This window comes from Fusarium keratoplasticum, chromosome 6 (assembly GCF_025433545.1).
Source record: "Fusarium keratoplasticum isolate Fu6.1 chromosome 6, whole genome shotgun sequence".
In the NCBI taxonomy this organism is placed as follows: domain Eukaryota; kingdom Fungi; phylum Ascomycota; class Sordariomycetes; order Hypocreales; family Nectriaceae; genus Fusarium; species Fusarium keratoplasticum.
The window spans coordinates 290,593-318,441 of NC_070534.1; the positions used below are offsets into that span (position 1 = coordinate 290,593).

Here is a 27,849-nt window from a genome sequence, read left to right on the forward strand (position 1 = left end):
TTGGCTACCCTGGTCTCGGTACTACTGCAAGGGTCGTTTTTGCCGGTAGATAGGGAGATTAGCCTCGTGGGTGTGTGCAACGGCCGTTATCTGCCATCCATCTACCAAACAACGGGCAGTCTCACAATGCCAACATCCTTGTGCCGCGGCGTGCACTCAATCTCATCAAGAGGGATCGACACTCTCAAGTCTGGCAGGGTAGCGAACAAGGTTTCTAGAGGCGCACATTAGCAACCGTCGGCCCTTGATACTAGCCTCAACGTTTATGCATACCGAAAACGGTCTCTAGCTCGGCCTTGGCTAGCAACTCTGCGATGCAACGATGTGGGCCGAATCCAAACCCGAGCCCGTCGCGAGAGTCGAAATCACGGTGCATGTCGAATACGTCGGGGTTGGGGAACACGTCTTCGTCCCGATTGGCGGACTGATTCGAGGCAATGATACCCTCTCCAGCACGTATGAGCTATTATCTCGTCAACAAAATCGCCCCCCCTTCGCCTATGCAATTCCTGACGCATTCTCGCATAATACTTACTTGTCCACCGAGCTCCATATCTTCCTTGGCCACTCTCTTCATGGCCATGGAGGAGCCGGTGTGGTAGCGGCATAGTTCCTCCACAAAGCCAGGGACAAGGGTCGGGTCGGCCTTCAGCTCGTCGAGTTGACTGGGGTTCTGCATCAGCGTGACGACGCCCTGCGGGAATTGTAATTCGTAATCAGCACAAAGCACGCCTTAATGAAATATCTGAAACCGGTCTAAAATGTCTTACCAGAGCAATCGTGTTGACCATGGTCGCATTTCCCGCCACAAGCAGCAGAAAGGCGATCTGCACAGCGTCGGACTTTTCAATGTGCCCGGGTACGAGTTGCTCGGCAACTAGGCGGCCGATGAGGTCGTCCTTGGGCTCTTGGAGGCGTTGATCCACAAGCTTTGCAAGATACTTGAGCAGCTGCCTAATAAGTGTTAGCTTTAAGTGATGAAGTAATGTCTTGTTCATTGTCGTACTGGTTGGCGGCCGCCGCCTCTTGAGCAGTGCCACTGCCGTTGCTGCGGATGGCGTTCTGTTCAGTCAAGTATTCGAGATCCTCAAATGGAACTCCCAAGATAGTGTAGATGATCTTCGAACAATTATCAGCGGGGCTCTGCTTGGGTGATAGCTCAAGGATTTACTCACGTAAGATGGAACGGGAAGGGCAAACTTCTCGACCAGGTCGACGGGCTCCTCGCATCCCTTAGCCACCATATCATTCAAAAGACCTTGAACAGTCTCTTTGATATAAGGTCTTAAACTCTCCACGTGATCCTCAGTGAAGAAGGGTTCCACCATGCTTCTATATGCCAATGAGCGATGTTTGATGTCACTGTTGGGGGCCGTCTTACCTCTGGTTCATGTGTGCGGGAGCATCCATGTCGACAAACGTGGGCTTATTCTTGGCTGCAGCCTTACCACCGGCACTCAGCTCGGGGAAGCCAAGTCTAATTCTCTCCTGCATCTGTCAGATCGATGATATGAGCGTGAGATTTTCTCTGCCGTACCTTGGAGAGTCTCTCGTCCGTAGCTACCCTGCATACATCCTCATGTTTGACCACCAACCATGCCAAGCTCCCATCAAAGAGTTCCACTCGAGAGATAGGTTCATTGGCTCGGAGGCGAGCAAACTCTGCAGGGGGTTCAAATGCCGAGGCCCGCTGGAAAGGGAATCGGGGGATGGTGATGGTCTCGTCTTCGGTAGCGTGCATGTTGTTTTTGGTGGTGCGTCTCAATCTGGTGCTGTTGATGGTAAAGACGATATCGACAATAGGCAAACATCAACTTTTATACATCTTTTCTCTCACTATTCATCGTGAATCTCGTCCTCGGTATTCCGACTTGTGCGAAATCGGCCCATCACGCGTTTACCATGTGCGCTCATCGGAGGCCGAAGTGTCCGACGAGAATGGGATGATGTGAGCCGTAGCAAGACATGACCAGGTTATCAGCGAATCACAATTATCGTGTGCACGGTAAACAGGGGCGATATTCACAAATGGTTCTATAAAAGGCGGAATGCTGACCATTTTCTCGTGACGCGTCGAGATCTCCGCGGAAACACCATGTTTGCTTCACGACGCCGCATGAATGATTACACACGTTTTTCAACCAAAACGGAGACTCGAAACTGCACTCGGCGAGTTGAAGTCTCCACAGAAATTACAAATCATGGATTTTACGATGTTCTTCTCAGAAATGACCCGAGACTTGAATGATTCCAAAGCCATGGTGAGCTCACTCCGAGTTTGGCCGACATGCCATAGCTGGCGATCTGGGTGCCGATTAAAGATTCAGATGGTGAATCTCAGCTGCTGACAGTACCGAGATGCCCTGCGCTCTCAAAATAACTGATGTGTGTTGGCCTGATGCCAAGGCTCTCATCGACTGTTGGCTGCGGCTGAAACACGAGAAGGCCTGAGAAGGGCCGTTTCGATCTTATCAATCTGGAGGCGGTAAGAATATGAGCTTTCACGTGAAAATGGTTCTCGAAAGTCTCACCAATGAGTGCAAATCGTTTATTGTGACATCGCTTTTGCTGCGGTGTGATGAGAGTGAGATTTCACATGACGCCAGAAAGGGCTTCTGAGTACGATAGCATGACTTGAGACTCACGATCTCATATAAAAGTGAGTCTATTTAAACAGCACACCAATTATAATGATTTGCGCCCGATTTCCTATTCTGGTAGCTCGTGAAAGATGACTGGTTACACCCCTAGTAAGATGTCCTCATCCAGTAAGCCTGGCCAAGACTTCATGTCTGCATCATCATCCATTCACACATAAATCTTCACCCTATACAAAAGCGCTCCTTCATTTGATTTGAATACTTCAAGGCGCTTGCAACTTTACTCTCACAAACCTAGCAAATGATGTACTTGAGAAAACAAAACTGTCACAAGTGGAGGGCTGTTATCTGTGAGATGGGCTTAGTGATGCAGAAGAGCTACGCATGTGGTCCCTGGTTACGAGCTTTACAACAGAATATAAGAAGAGTCAAGAAGCAGCAAACAACATGAAGAAACCCAACAATTAGCTCTGCCTCCATGTACCATCGTGCCCATGTCGCGTCAAGTCCCAAACGTGCCGTGTTTTCACGCACGCGTCTTTGAGGCTCAGCGGCAAGTGACAGACCACGAGCCAATTGACTAGGATCAGAAAAGAGGATATTCAGGGAAATCACATGGCCAAGTAAACTCAATCGGTGATAGCGGCCTGTCAGTGTCAATGATTCGCATCAAAGGAGACGGATGTGCGGAGAGGCGCTACCTTTTCGGCACCGCTCCGCAATCAAGACCCCCAGACTTGTCTTCTCCACGTGGATTAAACGTCAATCCGCATGGAATCTCCATCATGAGACTCGTCAACCCTTGAATCCTCCGTGATCAGTTGGCCCAGCTCCCGAATCGGCTCCGCCGCGGTCGGAACCGCAGTGCGGGGGATTGGGAAAAGAGGCGGGGGGATATCGAGGCTAGAAGCGGGGAGCATCTCGGGGAGAGGATCCGCTTTGTGTCTGGTTGGGCTTGTCAAACGCGGGGGAACAATGGCTGAGTGATGCGTCCAATGGTATGAGTGTTAATGCTTCTCTCTGCCGATCACTGCGGAGGGACAGCCAACGAGTGCCGAGCCGATTGGCGGCCTGTTCTGTATGTTTCACAACAGAAAAAAAATGGTTACTTAAGGTCGTGGCCGTGGCCTTGAGTTTGTCACTAGCATCAACCTTCTCCTCTTCTCCTCTCAGATACCCAACCTTCTCTACCACATCTCATACACTCACACACACACTTCACAATGGCTGCAGCTGCGATTGACGTCCCCTCGTACATGCGGACCGTGCCTGGTTCCATCAACATTCCCGTCGCCAAGTTCCCCGCCCCTTCCAAGACTCCCGCCAGCTCCGACCCCCAAGAAGTTGCCGCGGCCCTGGTTGAGAACATCAACCAGGCTGTCCAGAAGCACGACTACCCCGCTTTGGCCAGACTATTCACAGATGATGGCTACTGGAGAGATCACCTGGCTCTGTCTTGGGTGTTCCGAACAGTCCAGGGTCCTAGTGCCATTCTTGACTTCCTGAAGAGCGCTGCTGGCTCCAAGGACGGTTTCCGATTGAAGAGCATCTCCATCGACAACAGCTCTGCCGTCCGATCCCCCAAGACTATCCCCATCGATGGACCCGCCACAGTTTTTGGTGTCCAGTTTTTCTTCACCATTGAGACCGCTTTGGGCACTGGCCAGGGCCTTGCGCGCGCTGTTGAGCACAACGGAGAGTGGAAGATCTTCACCCTCTACACCCGTCTTCAAGAGTTCAAGGGCTATGAGGAGTCCATCAACGAGCACAGACCCAAGGGTGTCGAGCACGGTGGAAAGCCTGGCCGCAAGAACTGGGCCCAGCGAAGGGCTGCGGCCGCCAACTTTGAAGATGGAAGCGAGCCTGCTGTGCTGATCATTGGTGAGCCCAATCACATGCTCGGAGTTAAAAATTCCATGCTAACATTTCTTCAGGTGCTGGCCAAGCTGGTCTGACCGCCGCTGCCCGACTTAAGATGCTGGGCATCGAGGCCATCGCCGTCGACCAGAACGACCGTGTCGGCGACAACTGGAGGAAGCGATACCACCAGCTGGTTCTCCACGACCCTGTCTGGTATGACCACATGCCTTACCTCAAGTTCCCGCCCCAGTGGCCCATCTTCACCCCCAAGGACAAGCTCGCCCAATTCTTTGAGGCCTACGCAACGCTGCTGGAGCTCAACGTCTGGACGAGGACTTCCATCGTCGACACCAAGTGGGATGACACCACCAAGTCTTGGACCGTCGCTGTCGAGCGAAAGAAGGAGGACGGCTCCGTCGAGAAGCGAACCTTCCACCCTCGCCACATCATCCAGGCGACTGGTCACTCCGGAAAGAAGAACATGCCCACGATGAAGGGTATCGAGAACTTCAAGGGCGACCGTCTGTGCCACTCTTCCGAGTTCCCCGGCGCTCAGGAGAACAGCAAGGGCAAGAAGGCCATCGTTGTTGGATCTTGCAACTCGGGACACGACATTGCTCAAGACTACCTCGAGAAGGGCTACGACGTCACCATTGTCCAGCGATCCAGCACTCACGTCGTCTCCTCCAAGGCCATCACTGACATCGCTCTCAAGGGCATCTACTCTGAAGACGGACCCGAGGTTGACGACGCCGACCTTCTCATTCACGGCCTGCCCACCCCCGTCCTCAAGGCCATCCAGGTCACCGTCTGTGAGAAGCAGGCCGAGCACGATAAGGAGATTCTCGATGGTCTTGACAAGGCCGGCTTCAAGGTCGACCGCGGCCCCGATGGCGCTGGTCTCTTCTTCAAGTACTTCCAGCGCGGCGGAGGCTACTATATCGACGTCGGCGCTTCCAAGCTGATCGCCGAGGGCAAGATCAAGGTCAAGCACGGCCAAGAGATCGACACCGTTCTCCCCCACGGCCTCCGCTTCGCCGACGGCAGTGAGCTCGAAGCCGACGAGATCATCTTTGCCACAGGCTACCAGAACATGCGAACCCAGACTCGGGTCATGTTCGGTGACGAAATTGCCGACCAGGTCGGTGATGTCTGGGGCTTCAACAATGAGGGCGAGATGAGAATCATGTGGCAGAAGAGTGGCCACCCTGGCTTCTGGTTCCACGGCGGTAACCTGGCCATCTGCCGGTACTACTCGAAGTTGCTGGCGCTCCAGATCAAGGGTCTTGAGGAGGGTCTTTATGAGTACAACGATTTGTAAACTGTTTGATGAAAGAAGCGAATGTTTTTTGTCCTTTGGTGTTTTTAGTATTGGAAATAAGTCTAAATTGAGATGAACTATTAAAACCACATGACCCAATACCTTTGTGATCGAATCTACTTATTACAATGTTCCGAATAGGACCTAGAGTTATAAATGAAAGATCAACTGACAGCAATCGTTTCTCTACAGGTAGATACTTCAAGTTATTCCTACACCTTGCGTCTCGAAACGAGTCCCTCATAGAGCTTTGTCAACCTGTTCGTTGAACTTGTCACACCTTCGCCATGACAAATACTTGCCCGGTCCCCCAACTCTGAGAATGGCTGAAGCGAGTCGATGCGATACAGCTTCAGAGCTCGAAGAAACCAAACTAGTAACGGTCAGTCTTGCTGGAGAAAGAGAGGCGGCAACATCCAATACCTGAAATGAAAGCTGCCATGTAGGAAAATCCCGTAAATAACTGCACTCCGAGATAAGGATAGTCTCCTTGGCCTTTCAAAGACAGCGCAATTGGCATTGCAAACGTAGTAGGAAGGACAAGTACGAACCAAAAGATGGACAGGGCTTATACAGAATTAGATATGGTCGGTGGCACAATGAAGAAAATGCGCACCTGATGGAAGCAACTGTAGTCCCATAACCTCTACACCGATCGGAGCAACTGTTGTCCACATATTGCTAGCAAACGCCCCAAAGAGTGTGTAGATAATGGTACCCGCAAAGGACTTGCCGGCTAGAATCCAGATAAGAAGCGTCGACAGGGCTGCAGTAAGAGTGCAGACGGTGCCCACGTTCAGCCTACCGTAGCGATCACTGGCTAGCCCTATCAAGGGACGGCCAATCGCCTGTGACACTATTCCAACAATTAGTTTCAGCGTATCCTTGATGTTCGGGTGGCCAACGGTTGAAGATTGCACTGGCAATGGATCCTTGCCGCGGCGTGAACCCCATCGTCTCAGCAAAGTCCGCCATGGAAAAGACCGTGATTCCAAACCCAAATTGAGAAAAGAAGCCCCATGCCAAGAACAAGCAAAAGTCGGGTCGTTTGAAGAAGCTAACATCAAAGCCGAGGTGGACAGCACCTACCGAGGTGCTTCGACTCTTGAGAAAAAGGTTGCTGATGCCGTTGACGGTTAAGGATACGATTGAAAGAATCCGGAATGCCCACGCGAGTCCTAGATTGTCGATCATGGTGCGGGTCGTGAGCGAGTAGAGCAAGCCTCCTGTTCCAGAGCCAGCCGTAGTTACAGCCACAGCGAAGGACCGCCTGGCATGAAACCATTGAGGAACGATGCTGACGGTAGTGTTGACGATGAAGCCTACGCCAGCACCAAAGACCAGACCTTGCGAGAGGACAAGATGCCAGATACGAGTGCTGAATGAAGCAGCAATAAGACCCCCTCTTGGTCCCAGTCAGACAGAGGAAGTAAATGCACATCAGACCAGAGACTCACGTTTGGACAAGGATACCGATAAAGACTGTTGGTCGTGGACCGATATAAGAATTCAAGCAAGTTACAACTGGAGCAACAAGCAACGCTACTTCGTATCAGTACATGTGCGGTTGACACTTTCACCATTACTCACCGACGGAAAATGACAGTCCAGCGACAAATGCCAAGGTCAGAGGGTCCGGATTAGAAAACTGCCCCGAATGTAGGAAATGGGCTAAGAATACTGAGTAAGACTGTCACGGCGTCAGCAAACTGCCGCATGGGGGAAGTCCCAGCAACTGAGAGGCTCGTCTTCCAACTCACGCCGATCAAACCCCACGTATGGGCATTGGTGAAGAACACCGAAGCGACAATGACCCTAGGATGAAGTCAGAATTGATAGGACCCTAAGGCTCTGAGTGTTCATGGGGCAATCACCAGCCGTATTTTGGCTCCTCTTCTTTGTCCCTGATGGATGCATCATCGTCTCCTCGAAGGGTCTGCGAATCCTCGACCTGAAAGCCTCCCATAGAGGCATCCTCTCGGCTAGGCACATTGACCTTGGCTCTGCCGGTGAGTTTCTGACAAAACATGGCGAAGGATGATTTAGTGAAGGAGAGTAAACTTGAGGTTGTTTCAATGTTTCGTTGACTCGGTTGGCTGATGTTTCCAGAGAACCTGGTCAGGGACATGCCACAATTCTTTCGACTAAATATGCACCCAGGGGAAACTACAAGGCCTCAGGCATGACTATACAGGTCCAATTACTAATTCTCTCTGTTTCTGGTAATTTTTTGCTCGGGTATGAAAAGAGCGTATGTTGAAGCTGGTGTGCCTTGGCGCGTTTTGTTACCCAAAGCGGCATCATAACCCGAGACCCTCACTGTGCTTAACGTTAGATAGGGGGCGAGCTACAGGACTTCATTTATTCCGCCTTGCAGACTAATCCAGCCTTGAAATCGATTCAAGATGTCTTTCGTAGCCCAAGATCAACCATGTTGCTACCTCCCCAACATGACTATCCTTACTAGCCCCCAAAACAGTGTCCCGGGGTGACTAAATTTGTATGAATTTTGAACTCGGTTGTAAGATATTGGCATCTATGGCGTCTAAGCTGGTCCTCTCAATGATTCTACGAGGCTATTGACTTCTTTCTGCTCGAGCATCGAGTTTGGCTTACCTAGAGTCAGTCATTACACCCCCTTTGCTAATCTGCTCTCTTCATTCCTTGCCATTCTATTCATAGATCTCATGGCTTCTAGACCCGGCCTTGATTCGTACCTAAGCCCATTCATACCCGCTCTTCACGCCAATCGCACCCCGCGGGGCTTGACGAGTCGAGATTTTCTGTAACATGAAACATCACCAATGGCACGGTGTAGACTGGAGAGCCAAGGGTTGGCGTCATGATAACGCCTGCTTTTCCATCTTGCTGCATAGATATATGACGAGTGATTACAAATGCTGACTCTAAAATGCCCTGAGTTGCTGTGATATTGCTTGATTCATAATGTGCCTCATGTATTTCGGCCAAGGGATTACAAATGGGAGCTTACTGACAAACCCTTCTCCCGCAGAATCAGGGTCATCCCTGGAATCATTGAGGGTACACATATATATATACTTCTTTTCCAACAGTCTTCTACCTTTCAACACATCAATTATCTCAGACCTCACAGCCAGAAATAACCACATCTTTAACACACAATCATGGCTCCCACCAACTTTCAGAGCGAGGTCCGCATCACCCACATCACCACTGCCACTTCCATCTTGGAAATCGATGGAGTGAGCTTCCTCACCGACCCCGTCTTTGGGGACGCCCCTGTTGAGTACGACATTACCAGCCTGATGCCCAAAGGAACCGAGAAAACAGTCTTGAAGTTTGATGAACCGCCGGCCTTGGGACTGCATCAGCTTCCAGTCATTGACGCAATTCTGCTGAGTCATGAGGATCATATCGATAACTTGGATGATGCTGGTCGCACCCTTTTGAACGGCCGCCCAGTCCTCACTACTCCTGATGGTGCAAAGAATCTGGCCCCACGACCTGCGGTTCAGGCCCTTAAGCCTTGGGAGACTGTGACTCTGACACTGCACGGCATCAAGTGGGAGATTACCGGGGTCCCATGTGTTCATATGCCTGGAGGAGAGGTCATTGGCTTTATCCTACGAAACGACAAGTTCGGCTACAGCGAAGAAGGCTTACCCAACGCCATCTACTTTACTGGCGACACCGTTCTTCTTCCCGATCACTTCGACATCAAGCAGCGCTTCCATATTGTAGTTGCGCTCATGAACCTCGGCGATGCGAGATTCAAGATTGGTGGACGCGAAGAGCCACTTCAAATCACAATGGGCGGCAAGGAGGCTGCGACCCTCGTCCGCCATCTCAATGCCGATCACCTCGTCCCCATTCATTTCGAGTCTTGGCACCACTTTACTCAGCATGGCGAGGACCTCGAGAAGGTATTTGAGGCTGAAGGTATTCTGGATCGTGTCTGCTGGCTGAAGCCCGGAGAAGCGCGAAGGATTATCTAAGAATGTGGTAATCCCTTTCTCGATGTTGATCCCACAGCGATCGGTGTTGGAGCAGTTTTTCCTTTGGAAAAGGCTTAATGCTGGTAGATTATACTCTATAGATAGTGGAATAAAACTATCTGAAGATGCCTGTCTCCCCCGATATTAAGTGTGCCGGACTTGACCAATCCCTTGCCCTTCTCCGGGCCTCCCCTCCCTCTTTAACACTTCTTGCGATGGCTGCAGGTCTCGCCTCCCTAGTGTAGCCCTGAGCGTCAAGGAGTCCCAGTCCATCATCAGCAAGAATAGCGCCAGCAATCTCCGCCTCCTGGCGGGAACTGTGCCCCCAACACACCCCCGGCCGCGAAATACCCCTGCCTCAGCAACCCACCTCAGTAGCCATCGACGTTCGTCGGCAATTGCGACGCATTCATGGGTATCTCGTAATGCCGACAAAAGCCAAGCCTCCGGGAGCTACGCCAAGTGCCGGGGTGAGAGCCTGGACCAACTATGTAGCATCCATGACAACATTCTCGGCTCTCAAAAGGCATAGTGGCGTTCGGGAAGTGGATGCTGCAGGCTCCTGAGGCATAAAGTTGACAGCTTCCAATGGCCAATCGTTTCTCGTTATGTCTGCGGCTGAATATTGCAGCAGCCAGGACCACCGCAGTGTGGAATTGCTGACAGCCTCGAGCTACATGCCAAGTGAACAGATGAAAAATTACTGGCCGAAACGGAAGTGGCTTTATAGACAAGGGGGTTGAAAACTACATGTCACTTCAGCTTTGGGCAGGGGTTAGCAAAACAATGGGCTTTGGGCTGGCCAAGGTGCAGACGCAACTTTCAGCTTGTCAATTGTCAGACGTGGACTGCATTGACTATTGGTTGTTGATATGCAGCTTCTGGTCTCGTTGTCACCAGGGTCCTCGCCAAGGCCGCTTAAGGGGATTCCCCCCCATTCTTTATCAAAAGTCATTCATTCCTCATTCTCCCGCAAGGGTCAGATGCAGAGCCGCACGTTTCCACTCTGTGCCAGATAAATCCAACCTGGGTGTGCTGGGCTGACCGCAAGCAAAACACTTCTTTGCGATCTCAAGTTAGCATGGCTACCTCCAAAGATTTTCCTCCTGTTCATTCTTATACACCTGTTTCTCCTTCTGAGAGGACAGATGCAGACGTCCAGCAAACAGAGTCCAACCCGAAAGGGCCTGCAAACATCTCGAGCCGTCTGCGAACCACATATCTCTTCCCTATACTGCATATCCTCTGGTGCATCCTGCTCGTCCTATGCATGGTCTTCCTCCTCGATGGATATCACGCCATCCTCCCCGACGCGCCCCGCTACGTCGACAGACAGCTAAGGCTTCGCGTTAGCGACGTCACCACCATTATTTCGGTCGCTTTGGTGGTCACAAGGCTTCTTGTTGGCGCATGGATGGGCGTGGTCCTCTGGAACGTCGTTTTCATTCTGCTGGGGACGTCCGGGTTGCACCTCTCTGAAGTCACCCAAACTTTCACCTATAAAGTACCACCATGGCATGCAATCCGTGGGAATAAGTCCGGCCTCTTCGTTGTGGCACTTTTGCTCTTGGTCGTTCCACAGCCGCTTATTGGACCCCTCATATCTGGTGCTGTGGACTGGGATGTCGGCTTCAGATACAGTCCGGACCTCGAGCAGACGCAAGCTGGGTATCCTGGAGCTAGCCCCTTGCTCTGGTTCTGGTATTACTACTCTAGCGAGGACCGTCGTTCCTACGTCCGCAGAGCTGCTGCCTACGCCTCTATTGCATGGGACGGCACGACGATTGACGAGGGCCATTGTCGTCACATCATGAATGACGATGGATTCCCCGTCAACTCTAGCATCCTAGATGCCACGATTCCCTGTCTTCGGATCAATTCAATTACATTCCCAACTGAATACCCTCCAGATGATGTTTTCCAGATCGTCAATGGCTCAGTGCATGCTTCGACCTGGGAGGACGATCTGACTCGCGTCAAAGACCCTCCGTTATCCTATGGCATAGATGGAAACGCAGTTCTCTTCGATAAGGACGACAGACCTGGGATGCTGGGCAACTTCCCGAACAAGAGTGACAATGCGTTCCGGATGGATGTTCCATCTGCTTACTTGCAATCCGGGATCTTCCACGCCATGGTTCTGATCAACGGGACCGTCTCGCTCAACGGAAACAACTGTACCGACTTGAAAGAGAGCATCTTCGGCATGAAAAGCTTCAACAATATCTTTACGCCGAACGAAAAGGGCAACTACTACCGGTGTTTCACTTACGCAGTCGTTAATCTCACTGCCGGCGTCGTCAGAAGCCCAACTAGCACCTACCTCTCGAGCCGCGTGATCCAAGGCGATGCAGCCGACTCGAAATTACCGATAGAGCCTGCTCCCTGGGTCAAAGAAGCCATGTACCTCATGCCGGATGTCATGAGTGTGTTCAGTATGATGAACTCTTCCGGCCTGTCAACCTGGATGAACTTGGAGGAATACGTCACAAGGCTCGTCCGATACTCATACCAAGGCTCGTGGGACATGCTTTCACGTTCGTTTGAGCCGGATGACAACCTTCTATCTGTTAGGCGATACGAGCAGAGGCAGGTTGCTCAAGTCTCCCGTCCTCGGACTTTTGGATGGCTTGGAGCTTCCCTGGCCTTGACCTTGTCATGGGTGTTGCTTGTGCTGGGTCAGAAATATTCGTCTCGGAAAATTGTCGAGGATGGGCCAGTGGCTGCGCTTGTTACCGATTGTTCCCCGTTGCTCGATGGAGTCGAGAATGAGCTGACCAACATATCTTCAGCGTCAGAGGCAAGAGGTGAGAAAAAGGTCAAGTTGCTAAGAGAGAGAGTTGGAAGGTACTCTTTGAATTGGACGGATTAGAATTATAGTGTGAAGGAGGTGTATCAAATAGCGAAAAGGTTGCTAGACACCAGGGGATTGAATAAGCGCTTTGATTATCATACAACGTTCACCATGCCTGTCAAGAACTACCTTATTCATGGTGATTGTGGTTCTCGCCTTGACACATCAAGTTCCAGACCAACTCTACGTACGTTCTGCCTGTGATCATCTCCATGGCGGTGATTCTTTACTTTAAGCTTGGGCTTAGTAGCCGGTTAATGGTATTAAGGGTTGTTATCTATAATCTCATAGACGGGTATCGTCCGTTTATGTTATCACATAATCGGGGAAATAGCTTTGGCTCTAATATACAGGTTCGTCTTGCTGGCCTGATCGCTATATAATAATCCAGCTCCATTCAAACAGTTTATGCTCTAGGCAGTTCTTTTCTGAGCACCATGTACAAGGAATCCAACAGAGCTACCTGTAAGTCAAGAGCCCCTCGTTTATAAGATGGCAGCTTCAACAGTCTGCGAAGAAAAATATATTTGAGGCCATTATCATAAGCGACTATCACCACCCTCTTGCCCGCGTCTAACTCACGTGCCAGCTGAGTACCAGCCACAACATTCAGGCAGCCGAAAATCACTACCTATCCTGTCAACAATCAAGATTGTTCTGCAGATATCCTGGGAGGCCAATCGCGTCCAAGTGGGTCACGGAGTGCTCCGTAGCTCCATCAGCTAGCTTTTGACACAAACTGCAGGTACTTATGCATAAGCCGTCGGTAAAGTTACATGATCCCGCCCGATGATTAGTATGGTGCAGTGCAGTACCCTGGCCTCAGGCCTGCCTACTGGACCGATACCATCAGCTCACTGAGTTTACTGATCAAACCGGAGACCTCTTCCTCTACCCTTGACGTGCCAGCACTGCAGCCTTCGGTGGCGTTGAACATCGCTTTAAGTACTGAAGCAAAGCTTCTTTGGATTACCAATATCCCCGTCGTAATACGTCCTCAGATTCGGTGCCTAGAAGATGATTCGCAGGTATTAGAGAACAGGTATACGCATTTAACGTGCATGGCACCCCCCGGTTACTCTTCAAACCATCTCCGGTAACAGTTAATTTCGTATACCTTGTTCTTCAAACTTTCGCAGTCATGACCGCCACGTCTTCCCTCAGGGCTGATCTTTACAATGCCTCTGCCATTCCGACCAATAAATCCTTGCCAGATGGTTCAGTCGGTCTATGGCAGCCCACGGTTGTGACTCTCATCTCGGGCAAGTCTGAAGCCGTCCTCGTTGACACTCTCTTCACCTCTGAGCAAGGCGTCTCCCTCGGCGACTGGATCCAGGACACGCTAAACGGCAAGAAACTGTCAACCATCTATATCACCCATGGCCATGGTGACCACTGGTTCAATCTCCATTATCTGGTCAAGCGATTTCCAGGGGTTGAGGTCGTTTCAACTCAGGAATCGATTGACCACATGTCGACTCAGCTGACGCCCGAATACCGCGCTGTGTGGCACGACCTCTTCCCAGGACAGATCAATGAAGAGTCTTTTGAGATTGTGGCGAAACCTTTGAAGGATAACAAATTCACACTCGAGGGTCACACCTTTGAGGCGGTCCACGCTGGTCACTCTGACACGGACGCAACGACGTTTCTTTACGTTCCTTCGCTAAACTTGACGGTCGCTGGTGACATTGTCTACAACGATGTACACATGTGGATGGCCGAGTCTCCGTCTGAGAAACATCGAGATGCCTGGATCGAGTGTCTCGACAAGTTGGAACCTTACAACCCCGCCATCGTCATTGGCTCTCATCACCGCCCTGGTGGCGTTGATGGAGCCTTCAACATAGGTGCTTCGAGGGAGTACATAAAAACATTTAGCAGACTTGTGAAGGAGTCCAAATCGGCCAAACAGTTGTACGACAGCATGCTTCACGCTTACCCGGACCGGATTGGGAAACTTGTCTTGTGGTTGGGCTGCCAGGCCCAGTTCCCTTGAGCGGCTGGTTCAATAGGGATGTTTTTGGAGGACCCGGCGGCTGTTTCATTCGTTGTCGAATTATGGAAGTAGCCTCAGCTAACTGCCAGCCTTGGGGGTGGCGGTCGGGAGTTAAACTAGGGCTCATACTGTATTTCCTGGGCGTCGGCACTGTACTGCAGTGGTTTTAACCAATCAGGAGTACTCCGGGGGCTATGAGATTACCAATCCACAGGGGTCATTCTTGTCTTCAGCGCCCTTCTATTTCCTGCCTCTCCCTGTCCACCAGTGTACGTTACGATTCGATCCTTGTTCACTACTACCTTTCCGTTCGCTTTCAGCGCCAAAACACACGTGCAAATGTCCGATTACCCATTCCTCGAGGGTGACTCGCAGGCTAGTCGCGCGCTTCCCGCGTTGCAAACCCCCCACGATCGCAGAAAACGGGCACAGGTGGTCAGAGCCTGTGATTATTGTCGTCGTCAACGTATCAAATGTGACAACCGTATTCCTTGTACGCCTTGTCAAGCTAGGGGCAGCCAATGCAGCAATGCGGTTATCAAGTCAACCACGCTACCCCAGGCATATCGGGAGATTGAGCGCTTGAGGCGAAAGATTCATGAGCTCGAATCAGAGCTTCAGCAACAAAAGAACGAAAACAATATCGACGTCGTAGTCTCCGCGTCGCGAGAAGCAAACATTGACCCGTTCCTTTCACGCCCTTCCCAAAGTCCTGCTCGTTACAGTTATGGGAGCCCGACGTGGTTGCAAAAGGGGGTTCACATCAGCACTGGGCAGTCGACGAACAAGACGTGGTATGGACCGTCGTCACTTTTCTACTTCATTACGCGAGTTCTAGACCTGCTCGGCCCACCTGGACTTCAATCAGCCAGCCAGGACAAACTTCCGGGCTCTGTATCAGCAAGTTCCTTGTTGGACGAACCAGGGAACACGGTTTCGCCTATGGATGATGGTCGCCGGCCTGACCAAGCCGGTCCCACATCGACTCTAGCAGAGGAATACCTGTCTTTGATGCAAGAAGAGTTCTTTATTGAGCTATACTGGCAATCTCACCATGCAGCTGTCTTTCCGATCATAGATGAGGCCGAGTTTCGTGAGCACTACAGATCCTTATGGACCGCTGAGGGCAACGTTAGGAAACCCTCCCCCCTTGTTGATATCGTGATTGCAGTGTCAATGCAGCTTGGCATCTCGGCAACTCCAGCGGCTCGGCGGAATTTCGCCAAGCAAGAAGGCGATGCTACAGTTGTTGGCCGGAGATACTATCTTCGCTGCCAGAAGCTTCTGGCATACGAGCTGGAGAGCCCTGTCATCTCAACTCTGCAAAGTCAGATACTGTGCTCCGTGTATCTCTGCTGCGCAAACTTTCAGAACATGTCAGACAGTGCTTGCAGCCCGGTTATCAGATCTGCACACATGCTCGGCCTTCATTTAGATCCACCAGAAAGCCTGCCGTTGAAAGACAGGGAGATGCGAAGGCGACTATGGTGGGCCATCTATATCCTGGATAGCAAGATTGGCATGAAATATGGCCGACCCTTCCTCCTGAACCAGACTAGGTTTCTCCCACAACTCCCGGAGCATAGCCTCGAGGCTGCCATGGAGGCAGGATCCAGATTCAGTCCCCTCGGCTCCAACCTCAGTTGGTTGACTTTTCATCGTCTTCAAACGGAGTTATTCCTAGCTGCAAGGACCGTCTACACATCCTTCTTCGACGACGCATCAGGGGCATTCACAGGCAATTCTGCCTCGGAAAACATAGACGCTTTTGAAGCCCATGCAGAAGCTTTCCGCAAAAGCCTTAGAGAGGTTGATAATTGGGCCCAATCCGTGCCCGATGCTCTCAAGACCTCGCGACTCAACAATGGACGCCCCCTTTCGACAGACTCTTGTCCTCTCGACTTGGAACTCTTTGCGCCCCTCTGGCTTCAACGGCAACGCCTCTTGCTGGAACTCATGTATCACAACCTTTGCATCAACCTCTGTCGTCCATTTATCTTTGCTTGTTCAGCGTCAACATCTGGTGGCGTAGAGCAGTTGGGGGTTAGGTGTGCTCAACACGCTGCAACTTTTACCAGAATTATGCATCAAGTCCTTTTCTCTACAGATATCTTGAATGGCTGGCATGAAACATTCCAGTGGCAGTGGAATGCGGCCATGACACTTGTAGGCTTTGTTCTGGCTTACCCCCAAGCTACGTCCACAGCTGAGGCTAGGAAGGGGGTCAACACCTCCTTGGAAGTATTGGATATTTATAGCACCAGCTTTGCGGTGGCAGCAAAGGCTGCTGATGTTGTTCGCCGGCTTCGCGCTGAGGTTGATCGTGTCGCCGTCATCACGCGTCAAAACTCAGGTGTGCAGGTCTTGACGAGACAGACTGGGGGAATTGAAATGGCCCAGGCTGTCCCTGCTGACGCATCATCAGGGGCTTATGAAAATGCTCCGGGCGAGACCACTGACGGACTACCGCTGGCGGAAAACGGAATCGACATTGGCGACATGAGTTCGACGTCTCTGCAGGCCATTCTGAACATGGCCTTTGACGTCGACCAATGGGCCGAGCCTTATATGCTCTGGCCGAATGGAGATGGGTCGGGACTGTGAGATCAACTCGACTTTGGATCAAGTATCGTTGCTTCCACGGCCAGATTCGCGTCCTGGTGGGTAACGGATCCGGAGGCTGTGGCGGACACTCGTGAGGTATTTCATAGATGGCATGTCAACACTGCATGGATGTACGTATTCAGTCGTTGCCTTCTTTGACATGAATCCAACTGGGGTTGTACATAGCTTGAAGCATGCCATCATCTTAGGTATGCTGGGACGTTTGAATGAGTGGTCCAACCGCACGTATCATTAATCAGTTGCGACTCTAAGAGATTTGGCTTGTAATCCCGAGTGGAGCAGGTGAAGAATGGTACTATGGTTTCATCAAACCTTCTTGGGATCAAAGTCGTTGGGAATCGATTTCTTTCAAGGCTATTTTCATTGGACATTACACGAGAGATGTTTCTTACTTGATACTCGTTGAACTATCTACTACGGCAGCAGCGTCTGCTTCAAAATACAAAGAGCGTAACTGTCATGCATGCAGCCTGCATTGCCTCCTACTCGCCCAGGCGGATAGCAACCGACTTATTCTGGGTATAGTTGGCTAGAGCAGCCTCCCCAAGCTCTCGTCCAATGCCTGATTCTTTGTATCCTCCGAATGGCAGAGCATGATGAAGAAGGTTAAAACAATTGACCCAAACTGTACCGGCCTGTAGGGCATTGGACATCCTGATAGCTGTTGTCAAGTCCTGTGTGTGGACGGCGGCAGCCAGGCCATAGGTGGTATCGTGCGCCATCTGAAGAGCTTCTTCCTCATCCTTGAACTTGGCGATGGAGCAGACTGGTCCGAAAATCTCCTCCTGCATGATCTTCATATCAGGTCGCACGTCTGAAAAGATCGTAGGTTGGATGAAGTAGCCCTTCTCGCCGTGGCGAGAACCACCAGTAACCACGGTTGCTCCTTCAGACTTGCCAGAGTCGATATAACTCATAACACGGTCATACTGCAGCTTGCTGACTTGAGGTCCCTGAAACGTGTCTTCTTGAAAGGGATCACCAACCCTGTTCTGCTGAGCGCGCTTCTTGAAAGCTTCGAGGAATCTATCATAGATGCCCTCTTGAACAAAGACACGACTTCCTGCACAGCAAATCTGACCATGGTTGTAGTAGATGCCAAAGTTGACCCAATCCACGGCTTCCTCAAGATTAGCGTCGTTAAAAACGATGTTTGGAGACTTTCCACCGAGTTCAAGCGTAACCTTCTTGAGGTTGGACGCGGCCGCGGCCTTCATAACCTGCCGTCCAACGACTGTCGAACCGGTAAAGGCGACCTTGTCCACATCCATGTGGGAGGTTATAGCTGCGCCGGCAACCTTGCCGGTTCCGGTAACGAGGTTGAACACGCCGGGAGGAAATCCGGCTTGTTGGATGAACTGAGTGAACACGAGGCCAGATAGGGGGGTTTGTTCCGCCGTTTTCATCACCACTGTATTTCCGGTAGCAAGAGCGGGCCCAATCTTCCAGGCGAACATCAAGAGCGGAAAGTTCCAGGGAATGATCTGCCCGCAAACTCCGAGCTATTTCATCGTGGGTTAGTCTTTGGCCAGTGTTTAAGTAAAGGGAGATAGCATACCGGCTCCGATCTGGTGTAATGGAACATGTCGGGAGCGATGTCAATCGTCTTTCCCTCAATCTTATCAGCCCATCCAGCATAATACCGAAGGCATCCAATAACTGCAGCAACGTCGCCTCGCGCATTGTTGATGGATTTTCCGTTATCAAGGGACTCAACAGCGGCCAGCAACTCCTTGTTCTCTTCGGCAAGATCTGCGAGCTTGTAGAGCAGACGACCACGGTCCTCAGGCGTGGAGCGTTTCCAAGTGGTTTCAAAGGCAGTCCGGGCTGCAGAAACAGCCAGATCGACATCCTTTTCAGTTCCCTCGAAAACCGAAGTAATGACTTCCTCGGTGGAAGGGTTCACAACTTCGAGTTTCTTCTTGTCGACGCTCTCCACCCACTGTCCGTTGATGAACCTGAGATCCATTAACTTATGATTCCAGAAAGCGGGTATCTTTCTTCGCAGAGATATGATGCATTCAGTGCAACTTACAGGCCGATGGGCTGCTCGTAAGCGCCAGTGACGGGTGTCTCGAGCTTGACGGTCAAAGCCATGATGCCTCAGGAGCGGGAAACGTTGTAAAATGGAAGAGGAAGAAGACCGAAAGAACAGAAATAGATGGATTTTCTTATTGGTAAGGTTCAATTCTCTGGTCGGTGTGATTACCGCTGTTGTTGAAGCCAGCAGGAATAGCCACATTTATACCCGAGCTCGCAATTGTCAACATGATGCGTACGAAGAACCAGCCTCGGTCACTTCACGTAATGCTCCCGTACGTAGGCATTCTATCCGGCACAAGATTGAGTCCAGTAATCAAGAAAAGGCCACCTCCGCAACCTGGCTTACACAACAGCCGTCAAGTTTGAAGTAGGGGGCCCCGCAGTTCGCGGCTCCGCAATCCGGGGATGATCTCCTCCCCTGAGCCGAGCCACTCGGAGGACTCCGGTGTCGACTCCATCCCCGCCCCCGCGTATTCCGTCTTGATGCTTTGTAAGACAAGGACACCATGCCAAACACAATACGTAGGTATACCAACAGCAAAAGTGAAAGATGCAGTACCTTTCAACAGGTACCGAGGTAATAAGGCCATATATTTTGCTGAACACATCCACATGGCCACACCCCAAGCTCAACCCGTATGATCCAGCCCCTTGAGACCTCCATTCGCCCTTGGCCATGCCCATCTCTCTCTATGTTCCACCATGCCCTTCTACGAGGTCCATCATTCATACCCTCTGAGCGATGACGAGCGTCAGTCCATCGCTCGCTCCATCACCGACCTCCACTGCACCGCATTTACAACCCCGTCGTTTTTCGTGCACGTACAGTTTGTTGCGCACGATATAAACGACCGAACGTATTAAATGGCTGGAAAACCAAGAACCGACAACTCAAAACGCATCATTGGAGTCGTCCGCACATCTCCTTCCCCTACCAAGTCGGACTTTGATACCCTTGCTGCCAACATTGAAGATGCCTGGTACAAAGCGCTCAATCCTGACAGGCCTGAAGGGAAGAACCACTCTACCGAGACACAAAGATTGCCGATGGTTGCGTTTCTGCCAATGGTGACGATTCGCGAAGGAGGCATGGCAATCCCAGAAGCTGGTCAGGAGGGTGGATGGCTGAAACAACAGCTCCCTTACATGAGAATTATGAGTGAACAGGGGCTAGAAGACTTTACAGGCCTGCTTCAAGGGTTGCAGGATAGAAAGGACTTGAGGTAAATGCTTCAGTAATCTTATCAGGAGGGCCGAGCCCACCCATGAATACCAGCCTACCATGCACATATCGACTACCTGTCCCCAATGAGCAAGCTTTGACGCCTGTGCGATCTTCAGGTCACTTTCTAGTCCATTTCCTTTGGAAATTCCTAGTTCCTATGACATCTCTAAAACAGCTCATCAGCCTCCAAGACTCCGCTTTACCACGCCAGGGCCCCGACGGCGTAGGTTTTGAGTCTTACTAGCATGAACTCGCGCAAGACAGCGCCGATTGTGAGGCGACTTGAGATTCTCAATGTCGAGATTTTGTCTAACTAGGCTCGTGAGAAGTGGCTCATAAATAGTCTGTTGCTAGATTGAACGAAAAGGGATTCTTAATCTGCTATTTCTTCCCTTCCGTTTCTCAGACAAGAAGCTTATCGCTTTTTATACTTTATGAAAACCGTCCGGAACAGATGTTTTGGTGGTATGGCTCGCATGACATGGATTAAGCATAGCAATGGCTGACTTTTAGATCCCGATTCAAACATCCTTGGACGCATAGGGACTATCGAAGGTATCCTGATCGAGCTTGGTGTTTATGTAGGCTGGTTGCAATGTTTAAGCCACCTCAGATCATTTTCGCTATAGGGTAAGTTTCTCAGTGGGTCGAGATCAAGATCAATTCGATACCTGCATGAACGCCAACACTGGCAAGGCCGGGAGCATCTATGAAGCCAATGTTTAAGTCGATAAACAGGTCAATGAATCGAGCCTGATTATTCCCATTGACCATGTACGTAATAACCGGGGATGATCCATGGTGTACCTAACTCAGCTCAGTATTTGTTGGCCTCTTATCTTGGTGTGATTTGTTAGTGCCGAAGGTAAGCGGATAGTGGAGTTGGCCGCCGGCCGGCGTGCTTGGACAACTCCTGTCACTCCAAGACGTCAAGGTGGGAAATGGGGCGTGGAATGCCGCCATTTTATTAGAGATAGGCAATTGGATTGTCTCATAATATGTAAATCTGGGGATTTATCGAGCAATGGGATGCGCAGATGGGCTGATTCTGGAAGACATCTGTTTGAGGAGAGGCACGTGACCGAGATCGTTCACCGCTGCGATATCGGATCCTGTCCCGCCATCTCCGCCGCTTCCGCTCGGCGGATGCCGAAGCCGCCTCGGTGCCGCTAAAGGAATCGCATGAGATATCCATCAACGTTGATTCGCCTGAATGAGCGGATGTCCATTCCGTCTCTTGATCGGTGCTTGAAAAGTCGACCCAAAATCCATCACTCGAGTTAATCCGATGCGGGGTCTACGCACCCCAAACTGTTTTACGTAAGGCGCCAACACAGGCAACCCCACGTATCTCGGTTCGCATCGTCAGAGTCATTCTTGGGTGTTTTGCCTTTAAAGACCCTTTCCTCACCTCGCGAATCTCACAGTCTCCTCAATTTCGAGAATCACACTCACAAAAACACAGCCAAAATGACTCCTTCACTACAAGATGCCAAGGTCTGCTTCGTCGGCGGTGGTAACATGGCCGCCGCCATTATCGGAGGTCTCCTCGCCAAGAACATCTCCAAGCAGAACATCTACGTCTCGGAGCCGTGGGAGGTGAACCGAAACAAGATGGCCGAAACTGGCGTCAAGACCACTGCCGACACCAAGGAAGCCTCTGCCGACGCCGACATCGTCATCCTCGCCGTCAAGCCCCAAGTCGCCAAGACGGTCTGTGAGGAGCTCGGTGCCGCCTGGTCTGACCGCGAGAGCCTGCCGGTTGTCATTTCTATCGCCGCCGGTATCACATTGACCAGCATCGCCGAGTGGTTCAAGCAGTCCAGCGGTCGTGCCCCTCACATTGTGCGCGTCATGCCCAACACCCCCGCCCTGGTTGGAGAGGGAGCTTCTGGCCTGTACGCCGGCGAGGACGTGACAGAGGCCGAGAGGGACTTGACCTCTGCTCTCCTGGGCACTGTCAGCAAGGCCACTGAGTGGGTTGAGAAGGAGGAGCTTCTGGATGTTGTCACTGGTCTTTCAGGTGAGTCTTCACATCACCTCTATCAATGCTGTAACTGACATGATAAGGCTCCGGCCCTGCTTACTTCTTCGCCTTTGTCGAGCACTTGATCGCCAGTGCCACCAGCCTCGGTCTTTCTGAGGAGCAGGCTACCCGCCTGGCCAAGCAGACCTGCTTCGGAGCCGGCAAGATGCTTGTCGAGTCGTCAGAGGAGCCCGCCCAGCTGCGCAAGAACGTCACCAGCCCCAACGGTACCACCCATGCCGCCCTGGTGAGCTTTGAGAACTCCGGCCTCAAGGCCATCGTCGACGGAGCTGTCAAGGCTGCTACCTCTCGTGCCGAGGAGCTTGGAAAGAACTAAATGTGAAAAGGCGTAACCTATAGAGTTGGTTGATTCACTGGGTTGGGGTCTGGAAAACGTGTCAAATACCACAATGAGCAAATGATAGAATGTATACTGTTTAGCGTTACCATTTATGTCTCAGCTGAAGTTGTTCCTCCCATTTCTCTAGACAGGCTTTGCCTTGGGACGATGCTGTCCGAACTGTCTTGCCAACCATGCTTATAGGCGCTAGTATTGCGTGCCTTGGGAGTTGCAAATGTCTTCCGCTAAGATCAAGGACTAGAGAGGGAGTTGGTAGTCGAGTAGACATTATCTTTGGATAAAACCTGCCCGCTGCCAAAAAGGAAGCATGTGTTGTGCCTTTTGACTAGAGCAGGGGATTCTGCTTCTCGAGAGAAAAGGCGGACTGTTGAAGACTTTGATCATCAGTCAGATTGTAAAGGGAGAGACCGACGTCACGCTGCAAGTAAATGTCAAGATGCCTAGTGATGTGCGCTGAGAAAAGTCGTCAATATGCAAACTACATGACGAACTTCTCAGTGAGGTCATTGTAGATAACCTTGGGTCTCTCAACAACGCAATTGGGCCCTAGGTCGCCTGAGGACTGAAGGGAACGCAGTTTTCATTCGAAAGTCCACTCCACGAAGTTTTGTGTTGAGTAGCAGTTGATAGTCTAGAAATCAAGCCCGGAGGTTCTATCCTCACCTATCACATAATATGTCCCGTTTTCCTTGGTGATACTAGCTCCGTGAGGTTGAATATGGTGTCCTGTACTGTCCTAGATATATTTTTTAGGTGTTAATGATTGACAGAAGCTGAAAAATGCTTCCAGCTGTCCCAGCTACGCCGGAAGCGATAGAAGCGGGCGACAAAGGCAGTGCCTCAGCGGATGTGCCGAGAGCAAAGAAGGCAGATGCCTTCATGCTATCGAGTTGACCAATAGCAGATACGCCGTGTTTAATGATTTGCCTAGATTGGTTTACTGTCAGGGACTGACGGCAACCCGTTTATACGTGAATGTCAGCAAGCAGGAAGAGGTCTGTGAAGGCCGCGTCATTGGTCGTCGCTCCTAGGCCAAGGACGCATTATAATACTCGTAGGCCGGCTAATTTACCATAACCAAGTCACCCTATACGCGTATAATAACTGTGTTTTGTCGTGGTTGCCTGGCTCTTTTGGAGACGTCACTGATCACAAGAAAGATACGCGTATAATAGCGTGCGACCAGCAGGGATCATTTATGTTTGCGGGGTTTAGCGCCGGCTATGATTAGCTACGTATACCGACAGGCTGGTTAGAGATGTTGACGTGGCGTCATCGAAGTGACGATCGACTTGGAACAAGGACTTGGGTTGGCATGGAGGTTGTCGTAGTAGTAATGCCTGTCTTACTAGACCATGGGCTTGGATACCCAAGATCCACACCGCTTTCTCAAGCCAGGATCGAAGGCAGGAGTGATTGGCAAAATGCGAACACGTCAGGCAGGCCACTCCCATTCGGAAGACGGAACGTATATCACGTGGCTGTACCATTGTAAAAGCCGAATGTATTAGAATATGGATAAATTTAACATGCAAAAAATGTTCCCAATCTAAATACAAACAATCGTAAGCCCCGGGAGCGTCGATTCAGAAGTGAAGTTTCATAGAAACGGTCGGGATGATAGTGACAGGACTAAGTAAACCCGTCGCCACACGCTCACTGATGGGTACTCCCATGTGTTTCTGCAATGTAACGGGGAGAGGTCGACTTCCTGCAGTTGACAAGTTGCCGATGACAGACCGAACATAATTCCACATGGTTGTTGGGACAAGAACCTGAACAAGATTGTGGCCGTTTACCAGATGTTCAGTAATGTCGATATGGGCATGAGCAGGGTCCAGTGGAGGCAAGGAAACTTCGTTGATAGAGACAATAACTGCGTCTTTAACGTTTGGGATATGCAGATAAGCCCCGAGACTATAATTGAGTTCCGTAAGGGGCGGCCACTCAAAAGAGGTGCTATAGAAACCGATGCCGGACGTGTTGACTAGCGCAGGGATTTCCGTCCATGATGTGGGAGTGCCGAGTTGATGAGAAGTGTTGTACTTGAAAGTCCCAGCCAAGTCGGAGAAGTTATCAGGCGCTTCCCAGTGCTCAACCGTCAAGTTCCAATCAACTAGTTGGAAAGGCTCGGGTATGTTTGCCGTGTTGACACCGTAATCTGTTCCATTTGATAAAACAACCTTGGAAACATCCTTGGACTGCTTGAATGAAACCACGAAAACATCCTCGTCATCATCATCGACTTTGGCCGCTACAAGGCTGGCGCTCGTCGTGTTGATATGGACGGGAGGAATTGATCCACGCTGTTCAGAGGCATCGCCAAATGCCAAAAACAGCGTCTGATTCCCAGATAAACTGATTGGAATGGTGGTATAGTCATTGTCGCGTTGGTAAACTGCCACTGGAAATGTTTCACCAGTCCAGGGGTCGAGGAAGTAGGGCTTTGCTGAACTTTTGACGGCGATGGATCCACGCAAGGGATCCAAATCTGCATACAACATGGCGTAGCGCGAGGTCTTGTCTTCTCTCCAGGTGGTGTAAAGAGTGCCATTGACATCTGCTCCGACATTGGGGCGTATATTGAGCGATGATAGTTTGTTGGCAACTCGCCCAGCCTTAACCTGATGGACGTTCTCGGTTCTGACAAGGCTCTGTAGTTGACTGGTGAAGTCGGCGTGATGTCCCTTGGATCCGGTAGCGTATTCGCCAGGGAGGCCACCGGCGAGCAAAATCGGGAGACCTCTGCGGGCGAAAAGGGAGAGTGTCTCTAAGGCGGCACAGGTAATGTTCTGGCTGCTAGGGACAACTAAAGCCTTCCATGCTGGACCGTCGGGGGCGAGAACTCCATCCTGGACTGTGGCATGGGGACCGAGAAGGTTGTCGGGGCTAAGATAACTATATGACCATCCTATTCAAAGTGAGCTTCTGCGAATTTAGGAACCAAGTTTGTTCAGCCAATTTACCCTTCTTGAGCAGGTCTGCCTGATCATAGACTGTGGCAAAAGCTGTTGCCGACTGCTTGTTGTAAATAGCGACATCCGTCTTCGCAACTCCCTGCTGTTGAATATACTGTGCTCTTCCAATGTACCCCAGGACAGACTGCAGAGTGTGCTCCCACGAAGGGAGTTTTGCAGACCAGGGGTCCGAGAACAGGTACCTAAAGGGGGTGTAGCCTGGCCACGTCGTGCCAAAGTAGCTGCCCGAGTAAGTCTGGCCATGAATCACGACACGATTGACGCCTCCGACAAGAGCGCGGTTGATCGAGAAAAGAAGGTCTGGGATATGAAGGCTGAATGCCAAGCCCCTGACTGCGCCCATCTCATTCGAGATGATGCGTTTCCCGGATAGGTGCGCGGGACCTGTAAACTGGCGATAAGAGTCAACCGAGTCAACAAAGCTCAAACTCTCGCATTCGGGTACATCCACGTAAGGAATAACGGCTTGCATATCCATGGGCATTCCGTAGGCAGGCTGGACTGAGAGCTGCAGCCCGAGGGCTTGTCGAACCCACTGGCCCAAAGTCTCAAGATACTCCCTATACCCGTCCACCAGTGCCGCTCGGTAGTCGTTGACATATCCCTGGCCCTGGTCCGGTGTGTCCAAGATGCAGTGGAAAGACCCGGGAGAATCCCCCTGAACCGCCAGATTGTTCTGCTTGAAGGTGATAAGGGGCATGTAGAGCTCTAGTTGATATCCGAACAGCTTCTCAAAACGGGATGCCAGGGTTCGAGACCAGGTCACGTTGGATGGAAGTTCAAGGCTGTCTTCCCACGCTAAAAAGGCTTGGTTAGTTGACAAGTCAAAACAGCTTCCGAGGTCACTCACCATATCGACCAGCCTTGTGTAGGAGTTCTGGAATGCCATCCACAAGCATATGCTGCTGCCAGAAATCTATCACCACTTGAGCTCCCGCGCGGTCAAAGTGGTCGACGGCATATGATCCATTGTCGAAGATGGTCTCGTGCCGAGACGACTCGAAGTGCAGGTTTCTGTAGCCTGATAACCGCTCGTAAAAGGCAAAAATGCGGTAGTGTGTTCCAGTTGACGCCCGAGGCAGAGAAATCTTGAAATGACCCGTGTTTTCGTCGAAACCTTGCAGATGCCGCTTCAGGCTATCGGCCATGAGGGTGTACTCCTGGTAGGTGATGTTTGATGCCCCTGCAGTGCCAACAACTTGAGCAGAGGCGTTGCGAGTAGAGGACACCGACGCAGTTACCAGGGAAACGAGTGTTCCATCAGCCCAGCCAGGAAGAATTCCTTCGAATGAGCCGTTCTGAGGCACCTCGGCAGTGTATGGGATCTGTGAAAGCTATCAGTTGTGTTGAAAGATAGAGTAGTAATTCACCTGACCCACCATGTCCCACTGCAGCCCAGGGTTTGTTGCATCCGCTGGCACGCCTTGACCCTGATTAGGTCCTAGGATGAAATCCATCAAATTCCCTTCCTGTAAATGGGTTTGCAATGCCGTCTTGAAGAGGTGACGATATGCCGGTGTCCCGAATCCATACGTTGACCAATTTGCTCCCGCGGGCATCACGCCCAGCTCGCCACCATATTCGTAGAAGCCAACAAGCTCTACTCCGCCAGAACCGATAGCCGCCGATTGCTTGATGTCATTTGCCAGTATCTTGGCGTCAACACTGGCATCCGGAAGCCAGTATCGGAAAGTTGGCTTGAACAGCGACGAGGGATTGAGAAAGCTGCCTGTGTCGATTTGTCTTGGAGACACATGACTAACATCGACTGGAGACGGAAAAGCACGAGAGGGGTAGAAGGAAAGCCCCGAAAGAAGCGCAAGTGCTCTCATTTTTGGCGTGAATGCATGAAATGTTGAGCACGAGGAACCATAGAGATGCTACAAGAGAACAACACACGATATTTATTTTATTATTCCGCGGATGAATGCTCCTCGCTCAATCTCGCCAGATGACGTATCACACTTCTCCGCCTTTTCC

At 51.1% G+C, this 27,849-nt stretch overlaps 11 protein-coding genes across 11 annotated transcripts; 7 read left to right on the forward strand and 4 right to left on the reverse strand.

Moving 5' to 3' along the window:
* Positions 1-101: 101 nt before the first annotated feature.
* Positions 102-1,890, reverse strand: NCS57_00805400 (uncharacterized protein; the record flags this gene model as incomplete). The annotated part of the gene is made up of 9 exons (XM_053057883.1): positions 102-214; positions 274-463; positions 536-694; positions 771-954; positions 1,007-1,119; positions 1,176-1,332; positions 1,382-1,488; positions 1,538-1,772; positions 1,838-1,890. The coding sequence occupies 9 exons, from the start codon at positions 1,888-1,890 to the stop codon at positions 102-104; spliced, it is 1,311 nt and encodes a 436-aa protein (XP_052911714.1).
* A 1,933-nt stretch (positions 1,891-3,823) lies between these two features.
* NCS57_00805500 (uncharacterized protein) lies at positions 3,824-5,781 on the forward strand (the record flags this gene model as incomplete). The annotated part of the gene is made up of 2 exons (XM_053057884.1): positions 3,824-4,481; positions 4,535-5,781. The coding sequence occupies 2 exons, from the start codon at positions 3,824-3,826 to the stop codon at positions 5,779-5,781; spliced, it is 1,905 nt and encodes a 634-aa protein (XP_052911715.1).
* A 212-nt stretch (positions 5,782-5,993) lies between these two features.
* NCS57_00805600 (uncharacterized protein) lies at positions 5,994-7,810 on the reverse strand (the record flags this gene model as incomplete). Its single annotated transcript, XM_053057885.1, has 8 exons — positions 5,994-6,154; positions 6,205-6,348; positions 6,398-6,637; positions 6,687-7,186; positions 7,239-7,323; positions 7,372-7,471; positions 7,542-7,596; positions 7,656-7,810. 8 exons carry the CDS (start codon positions 7,808-7,810, stop codon positions 5,994-5,996), a joined length of 1,440 nt encoding a protein of 479 aa, XP_052911716.1.
* Positions 7,811-8,927: 1,117 nt separating this feature from the next.
* On the forward strand, positions 8,928-9,758 carry NCS57_00805700 (beta-lactamase fold metallohydrolase family protein; the record flags this gene model as incomplete). The annotated part of the gene is made up of 1 exon (XM_053057886.1): positions 8,928-9,758. One exon carries the CDS (start codon positions 8,928-8,930, stop codon positions 9,756-9,758), a length of 831 nt encoding a protein of 276 aa, XP_052911717.1.
* Positions 9,759-10,839: 1,081 nt separating this feature from the next.
* NCS57_00805800 (uncharacterized protein) lies at positions 10,840-12,630 on the forward strand (the record flags this gene model as incomplete). The annotated part of the gene is made up of 1 exon (XM_053057887.1): positions 10,840-12,630. One exon carries the CDS (start codon positions 10,840-10,842, stop codon positions 12,628-12,630), a length of 1,791 nt encoding a protein of 596 aa, XP_052911718.1.
* A 1,123-nt stretch (positions 12,631-13,753) lies between these two features.
* On the forward strand, positions 13,754-14,611 carry NCS57_00805900 (Lactamase-B domain-containing protein; the record flags this gene model as incomplete). Its single annotated transcript, XM_053057888.1, has 1 exon — positions 13,754-14,611. One exon carries the CDS (start codon positions 13,754-13,756, stop codon positions 14,609-14,611), a length of 858 nt encoding a protein of 285 aa, XP_052911719.1.
* A 942-nt stretch (positions 14,612-15,553) lies between these two features.
* Positions 15,554-17,215, forward strand: NCS57_00806000 (Fungal-trans domain-containing protein; the record flags this gene model as incomplete). Its single annotated transcript, XM_053057889.1, has 1 exon — positions 15,554-17,215. One exon carries the CDS (start codon positions 15,554-15,556, stop codon positions 17,213-17,215), a length of 1,662 nt encoding a protein of 553 aa, XP_052911720.1.
* A 503-nt stretch (positions 17,216-17,718) lies between these two features.
* Positions 17,719-19,333, reverse strand: NCS57_00806100 (uncharacterized protein; the record flags this gene model as incomplete). Its single annotated transcript, XM_053057890.1, has 3 exons — positions 17,719-18,738; positions 18,795-19,194; positions 19,272-19,333. 3 exons carry the CDS (start codon positions 19,331-19,333, stop codon positions 17,719-17,721), a joined length of 1,482 nt encoding a protein of 493 aa, XP_052911721.1.
* Positions 19,334-19,981: 648 nt separating this feature from the next.
* NCS57_00806200 (Tautomerase-3 domain-containing protein) lies at positions 19,982-20,506 on the forward strand (the record flags this gene model as incomplete). Its single annotated transcript, XM_053057891.1, has 2 exons — positions 19,982-20,106; positions 20,161-20,506. 2 exons carry the CDS (start codon positions 19,982-19,984, stop codon positions 20,504-20,506), a joined length of 471 nt encoding a protein of 156 aa, XP_052911722.1.
* Positions 20,507-21,806: 1,300 nt separating this feature from the next.
* On the forward strand, positions 21,807-22,867 carry NCS57_00806300 (Pyrroline-5-carboxylate reductase; the record flags this gene model as incomplete). The annotated part of the gene is made up of 2 exons (XM_053057892.1): positions 21,807-22,527; positions 22,575-22,867. Exons 1-2 carry the CDS (start codon positions 21,975-21,977, stop codon positions 22,865-22,867), a joined length of 846 nt encoding a protein of 281 aa, XP_052911723.1. The 5' UTR covers positions 21,807-21,974.
* Positions 22,868-24,477: 1,610 nt separating this feature from the next.
* NCS57_00806400 (uncharacterized protein) lies at positions 24,478-27,701 on the reverse strand (the record flags this gene model as incomplete). Its single annotated transcript, XM_053057893.1, has 4 exons — positions 24,478-25,802; positions 25,858-26,667; positions 26,720-27,194; positions 27,249-27,701. The coding sequence occupies 4 exons, from the start codon at positions 27,699-27,701 to the stop codon at positions 24,478-24,480; spliced, it is 3,063 nt and encodes a 1,020-aa protein (XP_052911724.1).
* Between the last annotated feature and the right edge of the window lie 148 nt (positions 27,702-27,849).